Raw genomic sequence first — 22,783 nt, 5'->3', positions numbered from 1 at the left:
TACAAGGAGGAATTGCTGACAGTGTTAGTGGCTGTCCAAAGCTGGTCCCACTCATTTAGCTCTGCCTGTCATTTATCCTCTCCATGGGATTCTGGGACCCACTGAAGGCCAAAGTGATGTCCACAGCGATGACGCTGTGCCAGAGGCCCGTAGCCCGGAGGGTAGTTGGTATGGTAGTGAGGTTTGCGGATGAAGGAGGAGAGGTGTGTGATGGTTGTGGGTTACTTAACTGGGCAAAACCTCCCCTTCTGCTAGCACCCTTGCCCCGCTGGAGGCCACGGCCCTGGCCCGAACCAAAGCCTAGGCCTCAGTCTGGCTCCATCTCTTCCATCCTCATCCTCGACCACCACCCCCATACCACTCATCCCCGGTCACTCTCACCGGGGCAGCGTGGGCCTGGGGGTCGCTGACCTCTGCAGGGCTGAGCTGGTCCCCTCTTCCCCCTCAGACTCGTGGGTTCAATCAGGGCCCTTAGTCCCTCTCCGCTCTCCCTCTATCCCCGAGAAGCTCTCCAGACTGGCCCTCGTCCGTGTAGATAAAGCAGGAGCTGCTCCGAGGGGGATCCCTGGAGGATGGCTTGGGACCCTGCCAAGGGACCTCATGTCCTGCACAAGTCACGCACTCTCTGGTCACGTGGTTCCTGAGGCTCCTGGGAGACAAGGGCCCCATCCCTGCTGCATCAGCGATGTTGCTGGCCCTGAGGGTTCCCGTGGAAACAACGGCATCTGCATCCCAGCTTCCCAACGGTTCCTGTTTATACCGACAGACTTTAAACATTGTGAATGTTTTCACCTTTGTCCAATGCACAACCTGAGACACTCAATCCGTCAGTCAATCAGCCAACTGTATACTTTTTCTTATGGTCTTTGTGAAGTGCTTACTATATATCAGGCACTATACTAAGTGCTGGAGCAGATACAAGCTAATAGTATAGGACAGCGTCCATATCCCCCATGAGGCTGACATCTCAATCCCTATTACACAGATGAGGGAACTGAGGCACGGAGATGTTAAGCGACTCTGCCCAAGGTCACACAGCAGACATGAGGTGGAACCGAGATCAGAACCCATGTCCATTTGAATCCCAGGCCCACGCTGCTTCTTCTGACTTGTCCTATTTGCAAGTCCGTTGAAGCTCTGTTCATATTGACTATATAAACTGTACTCGTGAATCAAGCATTCGTCCACTTTCTCATCTTTCCCTTCTCTCCTTCCTACTCTATGTAATTTATTCTGTGTCTATCTCCCCATTAGATCATAATCTCCTGGAGAGCAGGAACAGGAAATTATGTCTCTTCTCAACTCTTCTGAGAGCTTACTACAGTGCTTTTCACCCAGGATGTGGTCACTAAATACCATTGCTAATAGTAATAGCAATACGTATGGTCTTTTTTAAGCCCTTACTATGTGCCAAGCACTGTTAAGCGCTTACTATGTGCCAAGTGATGAAGTAGATACAAGGTATTCAGGTTGGACACAGTCCCTGTCCCACATGGGGCTCAGTCTCAATCCCCATTTTACAGATGAGGTGACTGAGGCACAGAAAAATTAAGTGACTTGCCCAAGGAAACATGGAACCAGAATTAGAACCCCGACCTCTGACTCCCAGGACCGAGCTCTGGATGGATAGATGGATAGGTGAATGGTTAGAAGTATGGATGGATGGAAGAAAGGAAAGATGGATTGATGAGAGAGGATGGATTTGACAAGATAGATGGAACTGCAGTAATTCTTTCTTCCCTTCTCCCATACCACCTCCCAATTTCCAACTTTCTTTCCCACACCCAGAGTCATGTTAAAGAGCTTATCATGATATGTTCATAGTCATTGCTAATAATGATGTCATTTTGTATTTATTAAGAGGTTGTGTGCCTAAATTGTTCCACTTGCTGGAATAGAAACAATAGAGTCAGTTCACACACAATTCCTGTCCCATAGGAGCTCAGAATGTAAGAGGAAGATAGATTCTAGGGATGCTAAGTCACTGTCTCTAGGTCATAAAGCAAGCCAGGAGCACAGCTGGCATCAGAACCCAAGTCTCAATCAATCAATCAATCATATTCATTGATTAGTTACTCTGGGCGTAGCACTGTGCTAAGCACTTGGAAAAGTTCAATGTAGCAGAGTTGTTAGACATGTTCCCTGCCCCCAAAGAGCTTACATGCTAGAGCGATTCCGATTTCATGATAAAATTAAGAAAAAAATTATGGTTTTTGTTAAGCACTTGCTATGTGCCGAGGACTGTTCTCAGCACTGGGGCAGATACAAGGTAACTGAGTTATCCCACGTGGGGTTCACAGTCTTAATCCCTGTTTTACGGATGCGATAATTGAGGCATGGAGAAGTTAAGTGGATCGCCCAAATTCACATATAAGACAAGTGGCAGAGCAGGGATTAGAACCACCCCGGATAATACCTTTGTCCGGGGATGAACCTCAATCAATCCATTAATCAATCAATGGTATTTATTGAACGCTTACTATATGCAGATAACTGTATTAAACACTTGGGATAATCCACTTCAACAGAGTTGGTAGACACATACCCTGCTCACAAAAACTTGCAATCTAGAAGGAGAACTTCACTTGGTCAACTTGTCCTGCCTCCTGTCTTAATTCTGGACAGAACAGAAAACCTTCCAGGTTGATGATCTCTATGTTATTCTGAAAAATCAGCAGATATTCTGTCCAGTGTTCTCCATGCAGTAAGTGCTCTATACGTTCCATTGATTGATTTGGGTTTATAAAAATCTAGAACGCAGGGGTCGCACAATGACAAAACTGTGTGTTTAAGGACGGTTGGTGTTGTACAATTCACTTTTTCAGACACTACGCACATGCGCACAAGCCGTTTCTTCCTGCAACACAGCACACTGCGTCCAAGCAGGCTAGAAGTGTAGAATGGAAGTTTGCAAATTCTCAGACGGCTTCCTAGCCAAAACAAGTTCTAGCAAATACAAGGATTAAGGCAAAATTGAGTCTACCAACAAGCTCTTACTCTCAGGATTTTTTATGGTATTTGTTAAGGGCGTTCTACGTGCCGGGCACTGTACTAAGCAGTTGGGGGATGCAAGCAAATCGTTTTGGACACAGTCCCTGTCCCACAAGGGGCTCACAGTCTTAATCCCTATTTTACAGATGAGGTAACTGAGGCACAAACAAGTGAAGTGACTTACCCAGTGTCACACACCAGATAAGTGGCAGTACTTCCCTGTTCCCCGTAGCATTTTTCCCCTCCGCACTCCGCCACGAGGGCCCGACATCTCCCATCCTAAGAAGCCCGCTATCGGGCTCCAGTGACCTGCCTCCGGGCCCATGATCATCCCTCGGTTCCCCCTTCCATCCCCTTACTGTGGGGGTTCCCCAAGGTTCAGTGCTTGGTCCCCTTCTTTTCTCGATCTACACGCACTCACTTGGTGACCTTATTCGCTCCCACGGCTTCAACTATCATCTCTACGCTAATGACACCCAGATATACATCTCTACCCCTGCTCTCTCCCCCTCTCTCCAGCCTCGCATCTCCTCCTGCCTTCAGGACATTTCCATCTGGATGTCTGCCTAATCTCCTCACTGTACCTCGTTCTCGCCTGTCCCGCCATCGACCCCCGGCCCACGTCATCCACCGGGCCTGGAATGCCCTCCCTCTGCCCATCCGCCAAGCTAGCTCTCTTCGTCCCTTCAAGGCCCTGCTGAGACCTCACCTCCTCCAGGAGGCCTTCCCAGACTGAGCCCCTTCCTTCCTCTCCCCCTCGTCCCCCTCTCCATCCCATCTTACCTCCTTCCCTTCCCTACAGCACCTGCATATATGTATATATGGTTGCACGTATTTATTGCTCTATTTATTTATTTATTTATTTTACTTGTACATTTCTATCCTATTTATTTTATTTTGTTGGTATGTTTGGTTTTGTTCTCTGTCTCCCCCTTTTAGACTGTGAGCCCACTGTTGGGTAGGGACTGTCTCTATGTGTTGCCAATTTGTGCTTCCCAAGCGCTTAGTACAGTGCTCTGCACATAGTAAGCGCTCAATAAATACGATTGATTGATTGATTGATTGATTCCTCCCTTCAAGTCCCTACTGAGAGCTCACCTCCTCCAGTAGGCCTTCCCAGACTGAGCCCCTTCCTTCCCCTCCCCCTCTTCCCCCTCTCCATCCCCCCATCTTACCTCCTTCCCTTCCCCACAGTACCTGTATATATGTATATATGTTTGTACATATTTATTACTCTATTTATTTATTTATTTATTTTATTTGTACATATCTATTCTATTTATTTTGTTTTGTTAGTATGTTTGGTTTTGTTCTCTGTCTCCCCCTTTTAGACTGTGAGCCCACTGTTGGGTAGGGACTGTCTCTATATGTTGCCAATTTGTACTTCCCAAGCGCTTAGTACAGTGCTCTGCACATAGTAAGCGCTCAATAAATACGATTGATGATGATGATGATGATGCCCGCCACCTAAAACTCAACATGTCCAAGACTGAACTCCTCGTCTTCCCTCCCAAACCCTGTCCTCTCCCTGACATTCCCATCTCTGTTGACGGCACTACCAACCTTCCCGTCTCACAAGCCCGCAACCTTGGTGTCATCCTCGATTCCGCTCTCTCATTCTCCCCTCACATCCAAGCCGTCACCAAAACCTGCCGGACTCAGCTCTGCAGCATTGACAAGATACGCCCTTTCCTCTCCATCCATACCCCTACCCTGCTCGTTCAAGGTCTCATCCTATCCAGTCTGGACTACTGCATAAGCCTTCTCTCTGATCTCCCATCCTCGTGATTCTCCCCACTTCACGGTGCTGCCCGGATTGTCTTTGTCCAGAAACGCTCTGGGCATGTTACTCCCCTCCTCAAAATTCTCCAGTGGCCACCAATCAATCTGCGCATCAGGCAGAAACTCCTCACCCTGGGCTTCAAGGCTCTCCATCACCTCGCCCCCTCCTACCTCACCTCCCTTCTCTCCTTCTACAGCCCACCTCGCACCCTCCACTCCTCTGCCGCTAATCTCCTCACCGTAACTCGTTCTCGCCTCTCCCGCCATCGACCCCCGGCCCACGTCATCCCCCTGGCCTGGAATGCCCTCCCTCTGCCCATCCGCCAAGCTTGCTCTCTTCCTCCCTTCAAGGTCCTACTGAGAGCTCACCTCCTCCAGGAGGTGTTCCCAGACTGAGCCCCTCCCTTCCTCTCCCCCTCGTCCCCCTCTCCATCCCCCCATCTTACCTCCTTCCCTTCCCCACAGCACCTGTACATATGTATATATGTTTGTGCATATTTATTACTCCATTTATTTATTTATTTTACTTGTACATATCTCTTCTATTTATTTCATTTTGTTAGTATGCTTTGGTTTTGTTCTCTGTCTCCCCCTTTTTAGACTGTGAGCCCACTTTTGGGTAGCGACTGTCTCTATATGTTGCCAACTTATACTTCCCAAGCGCTCAGTATAGTGCTCTGCACACAGTAAGCGCTCAATAAATACGATTGATTGATTGATTGACATCTGCATCCCTGCACAAGGACATCGAGACCAGCCCCCAACCCCGCCGCAGGCCCCGCGACCGGTCAGAAGCTCGTGTATCTCCCACATGATCCTCGAGCGTTGATAACTCTGCTGACCATCCAACGGCCTGGACTGAAACCCCTCCCACGATCACTAGACTCACCCTTCGAAGTGAACATCCAGGTAGCCAACCATGGCCATGGGACATTGTGTATACCATGCTTCCCCCCCACTCACAAAAAAGCACCCTCCTTTGGAGAGCCTCCACTCCCTCCTTCCCTGTGTTAGCACCGGATGTTACTGATTTCCCCCACCCTGCTCCCCGGGAAACAATGGCCTTGTTCTCACTGAGTTACTTTTAGCAACTACCTGCATTCTACCTGGACTCTCCTTGCCATTAAACGTTTTTATTTGATTGACCCATGGACAATTCAACCTTCTTCTCTGGTCATCACCCGCTTATTTTATTGTTGCTATTATATGTTAGTTGTTAACTGCTCTTAGTGTTGTAATTTACCTCCCTAACCTCATAATGACCTATCAATTCTACTTCTCCCATCTGCCCTTCCCAGTCCTCACGTTCCCCTTCCTCTCTCCCACCCAGCTCTTTCCCTCCCTTTGCTCCAGCCCCACCCGTCCGCCCCGCCCCCTCTCTAGAATCCCACTGTACCACAGCCAATCCTCATTCTCCTCCCCTTGCTTAGGTCCCCGCCAAAACACTCCCATCCAACCCCTTCCCTCCCCTCCTCCCCGACCCCGTTCCATCCCAGTTCTCCTTTCTCATCGCCACCCCTCATCTCTCTCTTCCCTCCCAGGCCCCCTCCAACTCATTCCCATCCAAACCCTCCCCACCCCCGCACCCTTCCCCCTCTCTCCCCTCCTTCCGCAGCTGCTGCCAAGTGCGGCCTATGGAACCACCCAGTCCATTATAGGTTACCTCCGTTTCATACTTGACCTGTTCCTTTCCCGCTCTCTCCTCCTCCTCGCCCTCACTGAGACCTGGCCTACACCGGAGGACACGGTCTCTCCTCCTGCTCATCCCAGCGGAGGGGTGTCGGCTTCCTTCTCGCACCCGGAATGCCACTTTCGCACTATCCCTCCTCATCCTTCCTCTTCCTTCCCCTCCTATGAAGCCCATATTATTAGTCTCGACCATCCCGTCCAGGCTCTTGCAGCCATAATCTACAGCCCCCTGGTCCCACCTCCAACTTCTTTAGCCATTTTGACCACTTTATCACCTTCCTTCTCTCGTTTTCCATGCCCACTCTGATCCTCGCAGACCTCAACATCCACATGGATGTACCCGGAGACTCTGCTGCTGCCCACCGTCTATCACCCTTTGACTCTGCCAAACTCGCTCCACCCCACGTCGCCCACTCACCAACTTGGTCAAACCTTCAATCAAATCATTTCTTACCGCTGCACTACCTCCACTCACATCAACTCTGAATTCCCTCTCTCTGACCATAACCTTCTCACATGCCTTGTCTCTCACACTCCTCCCCCTGTAAATATATATTACTCCCCAACAGAGACCTCCAGTTTCTCCAGTTTCTCGACCCCATACATCTCTCTCAGCGCATCACACCCCACCTTGCCTCCCTAGCCTCTCTACCCACACTTGATGACTGGATTACTGCTCTCAACTCCACCCTCTCTACTCAATTCAACTCGCTCACTCTCCTTTTCCTTCGTGGCTCTCGCACCACTTACCCACATCCCAGGATCACTGCCACCGTCCGCCTCCTTCGCTCTTATACTCAAGCTGCTGACCAAAGTCTAAACACTAAGTCAACCTTGTTAACTTTAAGCGTATCCTTTCCTGCCTTAACTCTGCCCTCTCCTCTAACAGGCAAAACTGTTTTTCTTCCTATAATGACACCCATACCCATCACCCCCGTCAGCTGTTTAGGACATTTTCTTCCTCCTCAGGCCCCCTGTACCTCCCCCTCCTCCATCCCTAACTGCCATTCATTCATTGATTCATTCATTCAATCTTATTTATTGTGCTCTTACTGTTTGCAGAGCACTGTACTAAGCGCTGGGAAGTACAAGTCCGCAATATATATAGACGGTCCCTACCCAACAACGGGCTCACAGTCTAGAAGGGGGAGACCGACAACAAAACAAAACATGTGGACAGGTATCAAGTCGTCAGAAGAAATTTAAACGAAGCTGGTGCACATCATTAACAAAATAAATAGAATAGTAAATATGTACAAGTAAAATAACTAGAGTAAAAAGTCTGTACAAACATATATACAGGTGCTGTGGGGAGGGGAAGGGGGTAAGAGGGATGGGAAAGTGGAGAGGAAAAAGGGGGCTCAGTCTGGGAAGGCCTGCTGGGGGAGGTGAGCTCTCAGTAGGGCTTAGAAGGGAGGAAGAGAGCTAGGTTGGCGGATTTGAGGAGGGACGGCATTCCAGGCGAGGGGAAGGACGTGGGCCGTGGGTCGACGGCGGGGCAGGCAGGAACGAGGTACAGTGAGGAGGATAGCGGCAGAGAAGCGGAGGGTTCGGGCTGGGCTGTAGGAGAGAAGGGAGGTGGAGTAGGAGGGAGCGAGGGGATGGAGAGCCTTGAAGCCGAGAGTGAGGAGATTTCGCTTGATGCGTAGGTTGACTGGCAGCCATTGGAGACTTTTGAGGAGGGGAGTAACATGACCGTAGTGTTTCTGTACAAAGATGATCCGGGCAGCAGCGTGAAGTATAGACTGAAGTGGATATCCTAAATCCTAATCCTCCTCGACCTCTCAGCTGCCTTCAACACTGTGGACCACCCCCTTCTCCTCAATACACTACCCAGCCTTGGCTTCAGATACTCCGTCCTCTCCTGGTTCTCCTCTTATCTCTCTGGTCGTTCATTCTCAGACTCTTTTGCAGGCTCCTCCTCCCCCTCCTATCCCCTTACTGTGGGGGTTCCCCAAGGTTCAGTTCTTGGTCCCCTTCGGTTCTCGATCTACACTCACTCCCTTGGTGACCTCATTCTCTCCCACGGCTTCAACTATCATCTCAACGCTGATGACACCAGATATACATCTCTGCCCCTGCTCTCTCCCCCTCCCTCGAGGCTCGCATCTCCTCCTGCCTTCAGGACATCTCCATCTGGATGTCTGCCCACCGCCTAAAACTCAACATGTCCAAGACTGAACTCTTTGTCTTCCCTCCCAAACCCTGCCCTCTCCCTGACTTTCCCATCACTGTTGACGGCACTACCATTCTTCCCGTCTCACAAACTCGCAATCTCGGTGTCATCCTCAACTCCGCTCTCTCATTCACCCCTCACATCCAAGCAGTCACCAAAACCTGCTGGTCTCTGCTCCGCAACATTGCCAAGATCCGCCCTTTCCTCTCCATCCATACCGCTACCCTGCTCGTTCAAGCTCTCATCCTATCCCGTCTGGATACTGCATCAGCCTTCTCTCTGATCTCCCATCCTCGTGCCTCTCCCCAGTTCAATCCATACTTCATGCTGCTGCCCGGATTGTCTTTGTCCAGAAACGCTCTGGGCATGTTAGTCCCCTCCTCAAAAGTCTCCAGTGGCTACCAATCAATCTGCGCATCAGGCAAACTCCTCACCCTCGGCTTCAAGGTTCTCCATCACCTCGCCCCCTCATACCTCACCTCCCTTCTCTCCTTCTACAGCCGAGCATGCACCCTCCGCTCCTCTGTCGCTAATTCCCTCACCGTACTTCGTTCTCGCCTGTCCCGCCGTCGACCTCCGGTCCACGTCAACCCTCTGGCCTGGAATGCCCTCCCTCCCCACGTCCACAAGGCTGGCTCTCTTCCTCCCTTCAAGGCCCTACTGAGAGCTCACCTCCTCCAGTAGGCCTTCCCAGACTGAGCCCCTTCCTTCCTCTCCCCCTCTTCCCCCTCTCCATCCCCCCATCTTACCTCCTTCCCTTCCCCACAGCACCAGTATATATGTATATATGTTTGTACATATTTATTACTCCATTTATTTTACTTGTACATATCTATTCTATTTATTTTATTTTGTTAATATGTTTGGTTTTGTTCTCTGTCTCCACCTTCTAGACTGTAAGCCCACTTTTGGGTAGGGACTGTCTGCATATGTTGTCAACTTGTACTTCCCAAGCGCTTAGTACAGTGTTCTGCACACAGTAAGCGCTCAATAAATGCGATTGATTGATTGATTGATTGGAAAGAGACAGGAAGATGGGAGATCAGAGAGGAGGCTGATAGAGCAATCCAGTCGGGATAGGATGAGGGATTGAACCATCAAGGAAGCAGTTTGAATGGAGAGGAAAGGGACCATCTTGGCAATGTTGCAGAGGTGGGCCCAGCAGGTTTTGGTGATGGATTGGATGTGAGGAGTGAACGAGAGAGAGGAGTCGATGATGACACGAACGTTGCGGGCATGTGACACAGAAAGGATGGTAGTGTCGTCTACAGTGATGGGAAACTCTGGAAGAGGACAGAGTTTGGGAGGGAAGATAAGGAGTTCAGTCTTGGACATATTGCATTTTAGATGGCGGGCAGGCATCTAGATGGAGATGTCCTGAAGGCAGGAGGACACCCGAGACTGAAGGGAGGGAGAGAGAGCAGGGGCAGATAGATAGAGAACAGAAGGGGACCAAGAACTGATCCCTGAGGAACCCCTACAGTAAGGGGATCAGAGGGGGAGGAGGAGCCCGAAAAGAGACTGAGAATGAATGGCCGTAGAGATAAGAGGAGAACCAGGAGAGGAAGGAGTCTGTGAAGCCAAGGTGGGATAGCGTTTTGAGGAGAAGGGGGTGGTCCACAGTGTCAAAGGCAGCTGAGAGGTCGAGAATGATTAGGATAGAGTAGTAGAGTAGGAGCCGTTGGATCTGTCAAGAAGGAGGTGATTGGTGACCTTTGAGAGTGTAATTTCAGTGGAATGTAGGGGGCAGATGCCAGATTGAAGGGGGTCAAGAAGAGAGTTGGCGTTGAGGAATTCGAGGCGAATAATGTGGGCTTCAAAGGAGGGGAAGGAAAGGGAAGGGGGAGGAGGGAAAGTGTGAAAGCGACATTGGGGAGTTAGAAGGAAATGTTAGAAGAGGCCTCCACTGGAGAGAGCAGCAGAAGAGACCGTGTCTTCTGGAGAGAGCCATGTTTCAGTTAGGAAGAGGAGGAATAGAGAGCTGGAAAGGAATAGGTCCAGGATGAAAAGGATCTTACCTATAACGGAGCGGGGGTTCCAAAGGCCACACTTGGCAGCAGCTGTGGAGGGAGGGAGCCCGCCCTCCCACCCTCAGCCGCCGACGGCGTTGTGCGCGGCCCTCCGTCCTGCGAGTGGGCGGGCTCGCGCCCATGGGCCAACCCTCCTCAGGGCGTTGACGAGAGCGGGCGGTGAAGGCTCATGGGGGCCGGGACCGTGGCCCGGCGGCAGTGTGGCTCGGTGGAAAGAGCCCGGTCTGCGGAGTTAGAAGTCGTGGGTTCCAATCCTGGCTCTTCCTCTTGTCTGACATGTGACTTTGGGCAAGCCACTTCTCTAGGCCTCAGTGACCTCATCTGGAAAATGGGGATGCAGACTGTGAGCCCCAACCTGGTGACGTTGCATTTCCCCCAGCGGTTAGAACAGTGCTTGGCATATAGAACTGACCTTACCCGCAACGGACCCGAGTCCTGCACGCCCTTCAAGATCCGGGAGGAAGCAGGCCTGGGGGCCGCATCACTGGGGAAAAGACGACCGAGGAGGGCCCGGGCCAAAGAGAAGCAGCGTGGCTCAGTGGCTACAGCATGGGCTTTGGACTCAGTGGTCAGGGGTTCAAATTCCAGCTCTGCCAACTGTCAGCTGTGTGACTTTGGGAAAGTCACTTCATTTCTCTGGGCCTCAGTTCCCTCATCTGTAAAATGGGGATTGACTGTGAGCCCACTGTGGGACAACCTGATCACCTTGTATCCTCCCCAGCGCTTAGAACAGTGCTTTGCACTTAATAAGCGCCTAGTAAGTGCCATCATCATCATCGTCATCATCATCAAAGCTTATTTCCCTCACGAACTCAACCGAGGGACCCATCCGAGGTCAAAACTGGCCGCTGTTCCCGCTTCTTCACAGACAACAGTACCTGAATATATGTATATATGTTTGTATGTATTTATTACTCTATTTATTTATTTATTTTATTTTTACATATTTATTCTATTTATTTTATTTTGTTAATATGTTTTGTTTTTTTCTCTGTTTCCCTCTTCTAGACTGTGAGCCCACTGTTGGGTAGGGACCGGCTCTATATGTTGCCAACTTGTACTTCCCAAGCACTTAGTACAGTGCTCTGCACACAGTAAGCGCTCAATAAATACTACTGAATGAATGAATGAATGAATGAGGGGGGAGGGACAACCTTTGGGTGCGAGGGGTGGGGAATTTTTGGATTGGGATGAGTTGGTGGGGGCCTGGGCGTGAAGAGGGAGAAGTGGGGTGGCGATGAGAAAGGAGAACTGGGATGGGGTGGGCGCGGGGAGGAGCTGAGAGAGGGGGCTGGAAGGGAGGAGTTGAGGTTTGGCGCTCATACAGAGGGATTCTGGGGAGGGGGAGGGGAGGGGGAGGGGCGAAAGGGAGTGAAAGAGCTGGGTGGGAGGGGAAGGGGAGGTGAGGAATGGGAAGGGCAATTGGGAGCAGGGGGATTGATAGCTCATGGTGAGGTTAGCAATGTAAATGACAGCACAGCGGGAAGTTAACAATTAACATGCAGTAGCAATAAAGCGGTAGCAATAATGCAGTAGCAATAATGCAGTAGCAATAATAAAATAAGTAGGTGATGACATCACAGAGAGTAGTTAACAATTAACATGCTATGGCAATAATAAAATATGCAGATGATATCAGAGAGCAGATAACAATTAATATGTGATGGCAAAAAATAAGCAGATGATGGCATTACAGAAAGCAGTTAACAATTAACATACAATGGCAGTAAAATAAGCAGGTGATGTACCGACGATCTCGCCACCTGCTTCATTAGGAAAATTAACACCATCAGGTCTGAACTCCCCAAAGTCACGCCCCCCTTTCTCCATCCCCCCCCCCACTCTCAACCCTCTCCTCTACTTTTCCATCCTTTCCAGCAGTATCTTCAAAGGTGATCTCCTCCCTCCTCTTCAGTGCCATCACTTCACCTCTGCTTCGGACCCCATTCCCTCTCATCTTATAAAACCCCTAACCCATTACCCTTCTCCCCTCCTTAACGTCAGCCTTCTACTGCTCACTCTCCAACGGCTATTTCCCCTCTGCCTTCAAACATGCCCACGTCTCCCCATCCTAAAAAAAATCTATTGTCCCCACTTCCCCTCTAGTTATTGTCCTGTCTCCCTCCTACCCTTCCTTTCCAACCTCCTAGAGCGAGTCGTCCACACTTGCTGCCTCGAATTCCTCAACTTCGTCTCTCTTCTGGACCCCTTCCAATCTGGCTTCCGTTCCCTCCACTCCATCGAAACTGCCCTCTCAAAGGTCGCCAGTGACGTCCTTCTTGACAAATCCAATGGCTCATACTCTATCCCAATCCTCCTCGACCTCTTAGCTGCTTTTGATACTGTCGACCATCCCCTTCTCCTCAACACGTTATCCAACCTTGGTTTCACGGAATCATTTTATTTTCCGCTAATGAATTCCTATCTGTATTCTCATTCCTCCCAAGCTCACCATCTCACTGTGCCTCGTTCCCAACTCCCGCCACTCAGACCCCTACTTCGCCACCTTTCTCCTGTTTGGAATTCCCTCTCCCTTCTTATAATAATAATAGTAATAGCATTTGTTAAGCGCTTACTATGTACAAGCACCGTTCTAAGCGCCGGGGTGGATACAAGGTGACTAGGTTGTCCCACGCGGGGCTCAAAGTCTTAATCCCCATTTTACAAATGAGGTAACTGAGGCACAGGAAAGTTGAGTGATGTGCCCAAAGTCACACAGCTGACAAGCCACAGAGCCGAGATTAGAACTCACGACCTCTGAACCCCAAGCCTTTGCTCTTTCCACTGATCCACACTGCTTATCCACCAGACCACAGGGCTTCCCATCTTCAAATCTCCTTCCGGAAACTCTATTAAATCAACGGGACCTTTCCTGATTATTTTTTTCATAATGGTACGTGGTGTTTACTATTTTCCAGGGAGCATTCTAAGCAATGAAGTACATACAAACTAGGCAGGTTGGAAACAGGCCCTACCCCGCATAAGACTTCCATTATTAATCCCCATTTTACAGATGAGGTAGTTGAGGCAAGAAGTGAAATGACTTGCCCAAGGTCACCAGACAGATAAGTGGTGGAAGCGGAATTAGAAACTAGGTCCTCTAACTCCCAGGTCCATGCTCTATCAACTGGGCTATGCTGATTCCCTGTGCTTCCTTTTCTTAGGGTGTTTAATTGTCTCAGTCTGGTACTGTGTAAAAAAGCCCCCCTCCCCATCCTTAGTTTAATAATAATACTAATACTAATACTACTACTAATAATAATGATAATAATAATTGTGGTATTTGATAAGTGTTTATTATGTGTCAGGCTCTGTACTAAGCGCTGGAGTGGATACAAGCAAATTGGGTCAGACACGTTCCTGTCCCACATGGGGCTCACAGTCTTAATCCCCGTTTTGCAGATGAGGTAATTCAGGACTAGAGAAGTTAAGTGACTTCCCCAAGGTCACACAACAGACAGGTGGTGGAGCCTGGATTAGAATCTAGGTCCTTCCGTACTTTATCCACTTGGCGACACTGCTTCTCTTGTCTTGCTGCTACTGGGATCAAGATACCTGAGCTCTTTACCCAAGTAGGACTTAATTGGAGTGCAGGCAGCTTCCTTGGGAATCTATAGAAAATCTATTTTGGAACCAGGTGATTCCTTTTTCCAGATTGCACTCATCCTCTGCTCGTTCTGCATAATCAAAAACGGGCAGACGACCGGAAAGGTGAACCCTAACACCATTTGGCAGTTCACCAGAAGAGGTGATTTTTCTTTCATGTTGAGTATTACACTCAGCATAATGGACTTCCCCCCATAGAGGAGGATGCCGCTGGTGTTTGTACACGATGAACACCAAGTAGCCGCTGGCCGCTCTCATGAGCCCCACGAAGATCAAGTCGCAGAGGGAGAACACGATGGTGATGAGTGAGATGGCTTTCACGCTGACACTGACCTTTATGCAATATTTGAGGTCCAGCACGAGTTTAACACTGCTGCTGTTCCTTGGGCCTGTCATGTGCATTGACATACTTAAATCTACGAGCAGAATGAGACCTCAGAACAGGAGGCAGGAGAGGACGACACCCCTGGGTAACCTGGCTTTAATCCGGGACAACCGGGGTTCCCAGGGCTGATGGTGATGGGCTCAAAGATACTCAGAAGGCAGGTGGTGTAGATGGGCAGCCCCCGGACAACTCGAGGACTATACATGAGGAATTTACATCCGACGTCACTCAGGAAATTTCTCCATCCCAAGGCTGACAGGGTCTCCGGAATTCCGAGGGTGAGGAATCATGGTGTTGGCCAAGGTCAGGTGGCTGAAAATCAGACCCAAGTAGCTGAACTTGGGGTTGATGGACACCATACGGATATAAAACACCAGGAGGAGTACATTCACCAAGGTCCTGATGGTGATCTGAAACAGCACTGCAGTCCCGAAGGACATGGAAATGCCATCCATTCTCTTTCGTTTTTCCTCAAACCCAGAAGAGGCCTCCTATAAAGAAATTTGGGATGAAGGAGAGACAAGGTGAGACAGGAAATCTACAAATGAATCTGATCTGTAATTCATTTATTTATATTGATATCTGTTTCCTCCTCCAGTTTGTGAGACTGTTGTGAGCAGAAAGCGTGTCTATCAACTTTGTTATTGTGTATTCCCCCAAGAGTTCAGTACAGGGCTCTGCACACAGTAAGCACTCAATAAATACAATTGATGGATTGATTCACTGACTGTGGTGCGATTTCGCTGTGCTCTGTCCCTTGGAAGATGTGGAGGATGAAAATGACCACTGGCCAGTGACATTGGATCTACCACAACTCCCTGACTGTGTTCAATCCCTCAGGCTAATATCTAGACCGTCGCCTAATGACTGTGGTAAGTTTTAAGCACTTACCATAAGCCAAGCACTTCTCTAAGCCCTGGGGTAGGTCCATATTAATCAGGTGGGGCACGGTCCCTGTCCCATTTGGAGCTCACAGTCTACGTAGGAAGGAAGATTCAATCCACATTTTGCTATTGAGGTAACTGAGGCACAGACACGTTAGGTGACCTGTCCAAGTTCACAGAACAATGTGGCCTAGTGGAAAGTGCATGGATACGTGAGTCAGAGGACTTGGGTTCCAATCCAGGCTGCTGTATGACCTTTGTCAAGCCACTTCACTTCTCTGTGCCTCAGTTCCCTCATCTGTAAAATGGGAACTAAGACTGTGAGCCCCAAGTGGAACATTTTGTCCAACCTAATTATCTTTTATCTAGCCCAGCGTTTAGAACAGTGCCTGGAGCTTAACAAGTACCATAAAACCCCCAACCTTTTAAAAAAATTAAGGGCAGGGGGAACTGGGCTAGCACCTCTTTCCAGATGACTCCCCAAACTTTCCATCCAGCCATGTGTTTTTTAAATGACATTTATTAAGCGCTTACTATGTGCAAAGCACTGTTCTAAGCGCTGGAGAGGTTACAATGTAATCAGGTTGTCCCACGGAGGGATCATAGTCTTCATGGCCATTTTACATATGAGGTAACTGAGGCACAGAGAAGTTAAGTAACTTGCCCAAAGCTGACAGAGGCGAGATTCGAACCCATGACCTCTGACTCCAAAGCCCGGGCTCTTTCCACTGAGCCTCGCTGCTTCTCATCCTGGATGTGTTCTCATCCAACCTACAGTTCCCCAACTCCTCTTGTCTTCAGGTAATCCCCACTTGGGGGGGAGGCACCTCTCTCTTTACCAATCCTCCCAGCCAGGCACCACCTTGCTGACATCAGCGTGGGGAAGCAGCGTGGCTCAGTCGTAAGAGGACGGGCTTTGGAGTAAGAGGTCAGGGGTTCAAATCCTGGCTCCGCCAATTGTCAGCTTTGTGACTTTGGGCAAGTCACTTCACTTCTCTGTGCCTCAGTTACCTCATCTGTAAAATGGGGATTAAGACTGTGAGCCCCCTGTGGGACAACCTGATCACCTTGTAACCTCCCCAGCGCTTAGAACAGTGCTTTGTAAATACTAAGCGCTTAATAAATGCCATCATCATTATTATCAGTGAATCACCATTTTGCTGACATCTGGTAGACTTTCTGAAGCCACTCTGCCACTCGTCTGCTGAGTGACCTTAGAAAGTCACTTCACCTCCCTGTGCCTTAGTTCCCTCATTTGCAAAATGGGCTTTCAATACCTGTTTTCCCTCCTACTTAGATACAAGGTAATCGGATTTTCCCTCGTGGGGCTCACAGTCTTAATCCCCATTTTACAGATGAGGTAACTGAGGCACAGAGAAGGAAAGTGGTGAGCCCAAGGTCAAACAGCAGACAAGTGGCAGAGTTGAGATTAGAACCCACATCCTCTGACTCCCAAGCCCGTAGTTTTTCCACTAAGCCGCGCTGCTTCTCATGAAATTCATTCATTCAATCGTATTTATTGAGCACTTACTGTGCGCAGAGCACTGTACTAAGCGCTTAGAAAGTACAATCCGGCAACAAATAGAGACAATCCCTTCCCAACAACGAGCTCACATCAACAGATTGCCAGGAAGCCTTGATGAACTTTGGACAAGTCACTTCACTTCTCCGTCCCTCAGTTACATCATCTCTAAAATGTGAATGAAAACGGTGAGCCTATATCGCACATGGACTGTGTCCAACTGAACCATCTTATATTTATCACAACACTTAGTACCATGCCTGACACATAGTAAGCGCTTACAAATACCATTAAACATATATATCACATTAAAAGTTCTTTTTCCACTCTAAACCATCAGGGCGTTATTGAGCAGGAAACAGATGCTGAGATGTCTTCTCCGTGTTGTGGTGGCTTTTTGAGTTCCGACAAGAGATGAAAATTCCGATACTGTGTGAAGATACGTAGTCTTGCATTTCTGCAGGCTTCAGAGGGAATCGGGAAGGGAGAGGATTTCTTCATGGGCTAGAAAAGCAGCAATCCATCGGCTAATTAATTGTATTTATTGAGTGCTTACTACACTCAACTAAGCACTTGGAAGAGCACAGTACGACAGAGTTGATAGACATGTTTCCTTCCCACAAACAAGAGCCTAGTGGAATGAATATAGGCGTGAGAGTCAGAATCAGGCAGTCGAATTTATTGAGTGCTTACTGTGTGCAGAGTACTGTACTAAGCGCTTGGGAGAGTAACAGCAAAAAGACACATTCCCGCCGGACCTGGGTCCTAATTCTGGCTCCACCACTTGTCTGCTGGGTGGTCTTGGGGAAGTTAGTTAACTTCTCTATGCCTCCGTTTCCTCAATTGTAGAACAGGGACTCAATATCCTTAGACTGTGAGCTCCCTGTTGGGGGTGGGGAGGGGGGAAGGACGGTGTTTGACCTGATTACCGTATATCTACCCCAACGCTCAGCACAGTGTAAGTGCATAACAAACACATTTATTATCTTCACTGAAATCAAAACTCTTCTTGTCCTACTCTGTTGCTTACCGATCTTCATGACCCAGCAGCAACATGGCATAGTGGATAAAGCACATTCCTGGGAGTCAGAAGGTCATGGGTTCTAATCCCTGCTCTGCTGCTTGTGTGCTGTGTGACCTTGGGCAAGTCACGTCACTTCTCTGTGCCTCTGTTACCTCATTTGTAAAGTGGGGATTAAGACTGTGAGCCCCACATGGGACAGGGACTTAGTCGAACCCGATTTGCTCATATCCACCCCAGAATTTAGTAAAGTGCCCGGCACATAGTAATTGCTTAAGAAATACCATTATTATTATTATTATTGTGACCCATAAATATTAACCTTTTGTTGACCTCCAATATTCCACCCCTTGCCAATGGGTCATACGTATCCGGGGGACAGAGGCAGGATTTTTAAAATATTATTTATTAGGTACTTACCATGTGTCAAACACTCTTCTTAGAGCTTGACTAGATACGAGTCAATTAGGTTGGACACAATCTCTATCTCACATTTGGCTCACAGTCTAAATAGGAGGGAGAACGGAAGAAATGAAGCACAGAGAAGTGAAGTGATTTGCCCAAGGTCACACAACAGACAGGTGGCAGAGCTGGGATGAGCTGGGTTGTCTGTCTCCTAGGCCTGGGCTCTTTCCACTAGGCCACGCTACTTCTTATGGTAAAACCTCACAGAAGGCAATGACTATCAAATTGACAAAAGAGTCAAAGCATTTCTAGCCACTCAGATATTTATTTCAGAAGAACACATTGAGTTAGGGCTGAGAACAAAATTTCAATTGCTTTCAATTTTCAGGATTGAGAACAGATAGAGTAAATGTGCAAATGAGCTGCTATCTCTCCGTTACTGAAACTTTAGTCCATTAATCAAATTACCTGTAAATGAGGCACATAAAATAATGGAGCAAGTTGGCCCTATGAACAATATTATAATTATCATCATCATTAATAATAAGAATAGTAATGTTTACTATTTACCAGCGCTTAGAACAGTGTTTGACACATAGTAAGTGCTTAACAAATACTATTAAAAAATATCTGGGACTTACTATGTGCTAAGCACTGGGATAGATACAAGGTCATGAAATTGGAAACAGTTCCTGGATCACATAGGGTTCACAAAATCTATCTTAACCCCATCTTACAAGTAAAGAAACTGGGGTTCAGTAAGGGAAATTAACTTGCCTAAGATCACACAGTAGACCAGAGACTTGAACAAGGGTCTCCTGAATCTTATGGCCACTAGGCAAAACTATCAATCAATCAGTGAATCAACGGCATTTATTGAGCGTTTACTGTGTGCAGAGCACTGTAATAATTACTGCCCTGAAATAAAAATAATAATAATGAATACTTACGGTGTTTGTTAAGCACTTACTGTGTTCCAAGCACTGTTCTAAGAGCTGGGGTAGATACAAGGTAATCAGATTTTCCCTCGTGGGGCTCACAGTCTTAATCCCCATTTTACAGATGAGGTAACTGAGGCATAGAGAAGGGAAGTGGTTTGTCGAAGGTCACACAGCAGACAAGTGGTGGAGTAATTATTATTGGGCGCAGAGCACTATACTAAACACTTGGGGAAAGTACAATACAACAGAGATGGTAGACACGTTCCTTGCCTACATAGAGCTAAGAATCTTCAGGGGATGATGAGCATAAAAATAGACTGCAGAAAGGGAAAATAATAGAGGATTAAGAATATTTAGAGTACGTACTGAGGGGCTGGGATCAGTATCAATCAATCACTTAATCATATTATTAATAATAATCATAATCATATTAATCATAATCATATTAATGGGCACTTTCTGTGTGTAAAGCATTGTATTAAGCACTTGAGAGAGTACAACAAAACAGGATTGTAGATATGCCCACTGCCTACAAATGAGCTCACAGCCCAGAGGGGGAAACAGACATCAATCAATCTATCAGTGGGATTTATTAAGCGCTTACTGTCTGTAGAGCATTGTACTAAGAGCTTGGGAGAGTACAATAAAACAGAGTTGGTAGACATATTCCTTGCCCACACCGAGCGTACAGTCCAAAGGGGGAGACAGACATTAATCTATCCATCAATGGTATGTACTGAATGATTACTGTGTGCAAAGCACATTACTAGGCATTTGGTAGTATACAATATAACAGACAATTTTCCTGCCCACAAGGAGCTTGCAGTCTAGACGGGGAAGCAGACAATAATCATAGTGAAGGTGGAAAAGTTTATTAACACATATTCTGTAGCATAGAGTGTCTCATCAATGGATACATACATCTCTGAGTGTAATTCAGGATTTGAAGCTTAAAATTCCTCGGATGTGTGCCCCCTTGGGTATCTTTGAGAAGCAGCTTGGCCTAGTGGAGAGAACATGGGCCTGGGAGTCAGAGGACCTGGGTATTAGTCCTGACTCTGCCACTTACTGGCAGTGTGACCTTAGGCAACTCACTTAACTTCTCTGCACCTCATTTCCCTTGATACCTGTTCTTCCTCCTACTTAGACTGTGAGCCTCATGTGGGATCTGGTTATTTGGTACCTAACCCAGCGCTTAGTTCAGTGCTAGTTATGTGGTAAGCACTTAACAAATACCACAATTACTCTCATTATCTGATTTTTTCCTGATATTTAATTTCCTTCAGTGGAGATTTGTCTGTTTTAGCTGTTACTTTTCCCGCCCTTAAGAACTCTAGAACAATTTGATTCAATATGCTAGCCTTTTACTGAACTATGGTTTTTTTTTTCAGAATCCTCCTCACCATTCCCTTCACATCCTTGTTCCTCAGGGTATAGATGAGCGGGTTGAGTGTGGGGGTAGCCACAGTGAAGAAGACGGTCAGAAACTTATCCAGAGTCCCAGAGAAGGAGATGCTGGGCCAGATGTAGACCACCGTGATGGACCGTAGAAGAGAGTGATCACCATGAGGTGGAACCCGCAGGTGCCCTGGGCCTTCTTCCAGACCCAGGGCGACTAGATCCTCAGCATTGCCCGGGTGTTGGACCCATAGGAGACTGTGATCAGGTTGAAGGGTAGGAGAGTCAGGGCCAAAGTGTCCACGAAGAGCTGGATCTCATTGGCCCGAACGTCCACACATGCCAACTTGAGCATGGTAAGCATCTCACAGAGGAAGTGGGAAAGCCGCTGGTGTACATAGCGGGGCAGGTGGTATATGACGGTGACCTGAATAGCGGTGTCCCCCACCCGACCCAGCCAGGCTAAGCCCACCAGGGCCCAGCAGAGTCGCGGGTGCATGATAGTGGTGTAGTGAAGGGGTCTGCAGATGGCAGCGTGATGGTCCAAAGTCATGATGACCAAAGGTATGCACTCCGTCGAACCCGGAGCCGGGGACATGTAGAGCTGGACCGCACAATGGACCAGGGTGGTGGTCTTGGAGTGCCCCCGGATGTTCCACAGCAGCTGGGGGACGATGCTGGTGGTAAAGCAGAGGTACATGTGGGAGAGTTGAGACAGGAAGACGTACATGGGCGTATGGAGACGGAGATCCAGTCGGGTCACCAAAATAATGGCCATCTTGCCAACCAGAGTTAGGAGGTCGAAGATTAAGACAACCATGAAGAGGATCTTCTCTAACTGAGGCTGAGCAGAGAAACCCACCAAGACAAAGGCCTCTCCAGAAGTGTCATTCGGCATCATTTTCGTCCTTGTAGGGAAAGCGAGGGAGGCAGTGAGAGAGAACGGATGAGAGAAAGAGGGTGGGGGAAGAAAAGAAGGAGGAGAGAAAAAAATGAGAGTGAGGGAGAGAAAAAAGAGTGAGGCAGTGTCCCGAGGTGACCCTGGGATACCGGCCATCTCAAAGTCAAATAATATCTCGTGAACTCCTGAGCCTGCAGGCGGAACTCAGAAGTGAGGGTGGGATACCGCCCCCACAACCAAAACTGCTAGATTGACAGCCCAAGCTGGGAATACAGAAGGTGTCCCTCGCCCCCGTGCCAATTAAATTAGGTATGGAGGAGGGGGAGAGGGCAGAGATTGGATAGACTGAGGCCGGAAGCTGGAGTGGCCTAGGGGCACAGGAGATAAATACCTGTCGCCTCTGACCTTCGTGGACAGAACACCAATACACACAGCAGCAGGAGGGGCAGCCGCTGCAGCAGCAGCAGCCCACGTGTCTCTCTCTGCCCAGACGGCCAGATGCCTGCTCTGCAACCGGAACCAACACACTGAGGCAAGGGTCACGGGACGGGTGGGTGTCTCATGGGTGGGACCCAGGTGCCCCGCTGCTGATGGGAATCATGAGTGGATTCCTCCCATGTAGGGAGAGCACATGGTGAGAGCTAGCCGCCCATCACTTACGCGGGTAATGTAATGAATTCTTCCCATGTGGGAAAGTAAGTGGATTCTTCCCGAGTGGGAAGTGCGCATGGGTGAGAGTTAGCCATCTCACCCACGCGCGATTAACGTATGATTGTGTTCCTCCCGTGTAGGGAAGCTCTAATATTGCTAATTGATTATATCTCTCCCGAAAGGGAAGTTCAATCCATTGCACCTAACAATTATATAAATTCAATTCATCTCGCGGAATAAACTTTATATAAAACTCAGGCTTTCCGTCCCCGGTCTCTCTCGCTCCCTCTCTCGCCTCGCCGATCACAGAACGAACCTGTCCCCGGACGACGGGTGACAGGGAGGCAGGGAGAGAGAGAGGATTATGGAGAAAGGGAGTGGGAACGAGAAAAAGGAGGGAA

General features: G+C 48.5%; 1 protein-coding gene across 1 annotated transcript; it reads right to left on the bottom strand.

Annotated features, from left to right (window-relative positions):
* Positions 1-14,883: 14,883 nt before the first annotated feature.
* Positions 14,884-21,731, bottom strand: LOC119922605 (olfactory receptor 2G3-like). Its single transcript, XM_038742335.1, has 3 exons — positions 21,049-21,731; positions 20,848-20,947; positions 14,884-15,150 (listed from the first exon to the last, which is right to left on the bottom strand). Exons 1-3 carry the CDS (start codon positions 21,729-21,731, stop codon positions 14,884-14,886), a joined length of 1,050 nt encoding a protein of 349 aa, XP_038598263.1.
* Positions 21,732-22,783: the final 1,052 nt, after the last annotated feature.

This window comes from Tachyglossus aculeatus, unplaced genomic scaffold (genome assembly GCF_015852505.1).
Source record: "Tachyglossus aculeatus isolate mTacAcu1 unplaced genomic scaffold, mTacAcu1.pri scaffold_114_arrow_ctg1, whole genome shotgun sequence".
NCBI lineage: Eukaryota > Metazoa > Chordata > Mammalia > Monotremata > Tachyglossidae > Tachyglossus > Tachyglossus aculeatus.
The sequence above is the reverse complement of the archived record's forward strand: the minus strand, read 5'-3'. Positions and strand labels throughout refer to the sequence as shown.